Source organism: Camelina sativa, chromosome 18, assembly GCF_000633955.1.
Source record: "Camelina sativa cultivar DH55 chromosome 18, Cs, whole genome shotgun sequence".
Taxonomy (NCBI): domain Eukaryota; kingdom Viridiplantae; phylum Streptophyta; class Magnoliopsida; order Brassicales; family Brassicaceae; genus Camelina; species Camelina sativa.
Genome location: NC_025702.1, coordinates 19502226 through 19506807, shown reverse-complemented (window position 1 = coordinate 19506807; position 4582 = coordinate 19502226). Strand labels below are relative to the sequence as shown.

At 34.5% G+C, this 4582-nt stretch overlaps 2 protein-coding genes across 2 annotated transcripts in view; one reads left to right on the top strand and one right to left on the bottom strand.

Moving 5' to 3' along the window:
• LOC104762681 (probable trehalose-phosphate phosphatase J) overlaps window positions 1-2484 on the top strand; it is a 17553-nt gene extending 15069 nt beyond the window's left edge. The window contains exons 2-12 of the mRNA XM_010486016.2: window positions 45-208; window positions 314-454; window positions 553-624; window positions 722-817; window positions 910-966; window positions 1071-1172; window positions 1263-1340; window positions 1446-1515; window positions 1621-1691; window positions 1808-1900; window positions 2034-2484. Coding sequence (XP_010484318.1) covers window positions 45-208; window positions 314-454; window positions 553-624; window positions 722-817; window positions 910-966; window positions 1071-1172; window positions 1263-1340; window positions 1446-1515; window positions 1621-1691; window positions 1808-1900; window positions 2034-2084 — 995 coding nt within the window. The 3' untranslated portion in view covers window positions 2085-2484. The remainder of the gene's footprint in view (window positions 1-44; window positions 209-313; window positions 455-552; window positions 625-721; window positions 818-909; window positions 967-1070; window positions 1173-1262; window positions 1341-1445; window positions 1516-1620; window positions 1692-1807; window positions 1901-2033) is intronic.
• Window positions 3482-4501, bottom strand: LOC104762680 (ethylene-responsive transcription factor ERF057-like). The gene has a single exon (XM_010486014.2). The coding sequence runs from the start codon at window positions 4432-4434 to the stop codon at window positions 3580-3582; it is 855 nt and encodes a 284-aa protein (XP_010484316.1). The 5' UTR covers window positions 4435-4501; the 3' UTR covers window positions 3482-3579.

The following is a 4582-nucleotide window of genomic DNA, read 5'->3' as shown; positions in this document are numbered from 1 at the left end:
CTCGGTCTTTACTCCTTCCGCTCAAAAGCCACCGACTGCTCCTGGTTACATCTCAATCTCCAAGAAAAAACTCCTCAAAAACCTTGAGATCAATGGAGCTCAAAGTCAAAGACTTACCTCTTGGGTTGACTCCATGAGAGCTTCTTCTCCTACCCATCTCAAATCACTTCCTTCTCTCTCCGCACAAGAAGAACTCAATTCTTGGATCGTAAGCTCCACTTTTTTTTTTTTTTTTCCAGTACCCAAAAAAAACTCCGTTTCTTGCATAAATTTCTAAAATATGTGTTATTTGTATTAATTTAATTCCTACCAGAAACGACATCCATCAGCACTAGACATGTTCGAACGTATCATCGAAGCTGCAAGAGGGAAACAAATCGTCATGTTTCTTGATTATGACGGTACTCTTTCTCCAATCGTCGATGATCCAGACAGAGCTTTCATGTCTAGCAAGGTTGTTATAATTAATTAAGAAAAAATTCCTTTTTTTTTTGTTTTGTTCTAATCTCTATTTTTTTTTGTAGTTATTAATCTATGTTGTGTTTTTCACAGATGAGAAGAACAGTGAAAAAAATGGCTAAATCTTTTCCAACTTCTATAGTTACTGGTAGATGCATTGACAAGGTACATTTTGTATAAATAATTTTATTTCCCATTTTCGTAACAAATTTTGTTAATGAACCAATTACAATTTCATATGTTTTTTATTTAATTTTTGTAGGTTTACAGCTTTGTGAAGCTAGCAGAACTGTATTATGCTGGAAGCCATGGAATGGACATTAAGGGGCCAACTAAAGGTTTCTCAAGATACAATAAGGTAGATTCTTACACACAAATGAGTACTAAACTTCAATCTTGATTTCCCTTCATTTTTTTTTTGTTTAATCAAAAGTTACCTTTGTTTTTTAGGATAAACCATCTGTTCTATACCAACCAGCCGGAGACTTTCTTCCCATGATCGATGAGGTAATTAAATTTGTGTTATTATTAATTGTTGTTTATTCTGCATCTCCCTGTGTGTTTTTAATCTCTTAGAACTTACTAATTTAATTAAGTATTTTTTTCTTCAGGTTTATAAGCAATTAGTGGAGAAAACCAAACCAACAGCAGGAGCCAAAGTGGAGAACAACAAGTTCTGTCTTTCTGTTCACTTCCGTTGTGTCGACGAGAAGGTAAGAGAAAAAAAAAGTAGAAAAAATCCGATTAATGTATGTTTATAAGAAATCAAAACTAATACAGTGAATGATGATCTTAAAAATCAGAAATGGAGCGAACTGGCTTTAAAAGTTCGGTCGGTGGTACAGAAATATCCGACGTTGAAACTCTCTCAAGGTCGAAAGGTATTATGACGTGACATCTTCTTGTTGGTGAATGTTGGATTAACGTATCTTAGTTTTATAATATTAGTTATATGATTTGGAAAGTAATTTTTGTACTTTAAACAGGTGTTTGAAATCCGACCTATGGTTAAATGGGACAAAGGCAAGGCTCTTGAGTTTTTGTTGGAGTCACTCGGTGAGACTCTTTTTCATCAACAATCAATATATGGCGCATGAATGTACCTTTTTCAAAATTAGAATATTCAATTCTAAAATTTAGAACTCTCTGTATATGTTTCAGGATTTGAAAACTCTAACGAAGTATTTCCGATTTACATTGGGGATGACAAAACCGATGAAGATGCATTTAAGGTATACAATTCAAATAAAAATTGTAAACATATATATATATATATATTTGTAAGTATTCGAAGTTATTGTGAATAATACTCCCGATATATATAACCAAATGTCATACACTAAATTAGCTGCTACGAGAGAGAGAACAAGGCTTTGGCATTCTTGTCTCCAAGTTCCCAAAAGACACCAGTGCGTCGTATTCTTTGCAAGACCCACCTGAGGCAAGCACTTATGTACTATTATGCAAAAACAAAACATTTTTTTTATTGTTAACCTAAAAATAATAGATGTATCAAACCGTATGTTTATACTACGAGTTACGCAATTATAATGACCTTCTTGTAATATGTACAGGTAATGGATTTCTTGAGACGGTTGGTGGAGTGGAAACAAACGCAGCAATAAACGTGGAAGGGGCAATGAAGTACATTTAGTAGTCTTTTAGTTAAATAAATAATAATCGTAACCATAGGTGCATATATATATATAGATAATATGTACATCCCTAACCTATGGATGGAACATTGTACAAGATCCTCATATAGGTTGATCTTGTTCATCATAATTCTTTTCTTTTAGAAAAAGAGATTATATGAACAAGAAAAACAGGGAACTTTTATCAACTTGGGGATATATATTTATATATTTTTATAGCCATCTATCTTTATTGCTTGAAGGCAAATTTTTTACTTTTCAAGTTAGGCTATTGTAAGGGAAGGGGGGTATATATATAGATGATACCTTTTGTAAAACTACAATGCCAAATGTGTATCATTTTTATGAAATATATAATCATATTTTAGTTCTTGTACGTATTCCTCTTCACAATTTCTAAACAACATATATAACTAACAAAAAAATTCAATGCGCGAGTTAAATAAGATGTAGATTGTCGACTAGTGAGACCTAGACACATATCCTTGGTAGGCCCGTAACTTTATTTCGCGACATGAAAAGATTCAGAGTACTTTGTGCGAACAAAGACCGAGTCGTGACAAATTCTTCAACTTCCAAATCTTTTTTTTATTTTATATACAATTAAAGACTTTTAAAGTACAATTTCTCTAAATCAAAGAGAAAAAAACAAAGAAAGGACAAAATTTTCGTCAGTTACTTGCACCGCATGAGAATTTACATGTTAAAGTACGTGTTCCACTTCATGTCCATTATCATTTGTCCCTCACCATGCATATATGCATGTTGGACTTCTCGTAGATCCTTAACACGTGTCGACGTTGGAAATGTCGGTCCACGCTTCGAAATCAACCATTCATAATGTTCATTTTTTAAAAAAGGATCATGAACCTATGTAGTAGTAGTATATGATTTAATGTGCACATGGTGATGCATGTGAATGAGAATGCCTTAACAATGGGGAGCCACAATTTATTTGACACGTGTCACTGTTTACCAATTTCCCTGTCATTCTCAACTAACCAAGATGGTTAATTAGTTCTTTAAATTTGACATATTAAAGGATTTCATTTGGAATTTGATTATTGTTGGTCACTCTCAACGTTTAATATAATAAGGTTATTTCGACTTTTTTTCTTTTCGATATACGTTATGAAATTTTATCTTGAATTAACAAGGAAAAAAAAAGAACAAGAACAACTAAGCAAATAATTATGAAAATATATTGAATTTTGTTTTTTCCCTTCAAATAATTCAAGTCCATTATAAAAAAGAAGTCCATAAGTTTATATTGGATTCGACTTTAATTAAAGATATTGGGCTCTTAAAATATATATAGCCCAATAAATGGCCCATTAAAAACAAAGAGAAACAGAGTTAGGTTCAAGAACAAGAACTTCCATGAGGAGAACCATTACAAAGCTCTGAAAATAATAATCTTCTAACAAATTTATAAACAAACGAGAGTTAAGAAGCTCGAATGGATTCAGAAGAGTTTCTCTAAAGCGTCCCAATCAATCTCCAAAGAAGGATACTTGTGCAAACCCGTCAAGAAACTCTCATCTTCTTTCATACAGTCGCTTGAGAAATCCAACAACGTTATATCCGACTCAGGAGAAGAACCCGAGAATCCGGATCCGAATTTATCATCAAATTCCGGTTCTTTCTCCGGTTTAGTACCCGTATAATGAAAACCAGAGAACACGTCCTCTGTTTTGGCCTGTTTCTTGAGCTGAGGCAGAGGAAGAAGATCAGAGCTATTGCAGATGGATTCGATCTTTGCTTTGATAGACGGAGACAATGTATGTTTGTAGTAGTCTCCTTGAAGAGCAATGTTTGGGAAGTTGAGACGAGCGTTGTCTCCTCTGATCTTATGTGCTGCTTGATCGTAAGCTAACGCAGCTTGTTCAGCCGTTTCGAACGTACCGAGCCATAACCGGGTTCGGTTTTTAGGTAGGCGAATCTCAGCTACCCATTTGCCCCATTGCCTTTGTCTTACGCCTCTGTATAGCTTAACCGGTTTGGTTGCCACGTTGGTTTTTTTAATTGGGGTTGGTTTAGCGGTGAGGAGATGACCACTGCGACGACGAGATTGGTGGTTGTGCCGGAGATGTAACTCTGTTTGAATTTGGAGGATTTGAGATGGAGTGAGCTGGTTTAGCCCAATCGGACCGGGTTGGTTAGATACCGGCAAGACTTGGTTATTATCAGTGATGAAGTTAGGAGTTAAGGTTTTTGGGTTTGAAGAAGAGGTAGAAGAAGATGAACTTACCTTCATGAACGGTTCAAGAGCTTTTGTGAACTCGTCTATGTAACCATTCATGTTTAAAGCTATTGCCATTTGTTAACCAACAAAAAAAAAAAGGTGAGAAACAAAGATATTTATGTTTCTTTTGTTTATATTTGAAATATTCACGATCTTGGGTTTGATAGTTTCGCCATAAACTTTGGCTTATATATGTGTGCTCGTTTCGGCCATGGGGTTTTTT

What these genes read in the sequence shown, in the direction of transcription:
- LOC104762680 (XM_010486014.2), bottom strand. Translation starts at nt 4,434, where the DNA reads ATGGCAATAGCTTTAAACATGAATGGTTACATAGACGAGTTCACAAAA.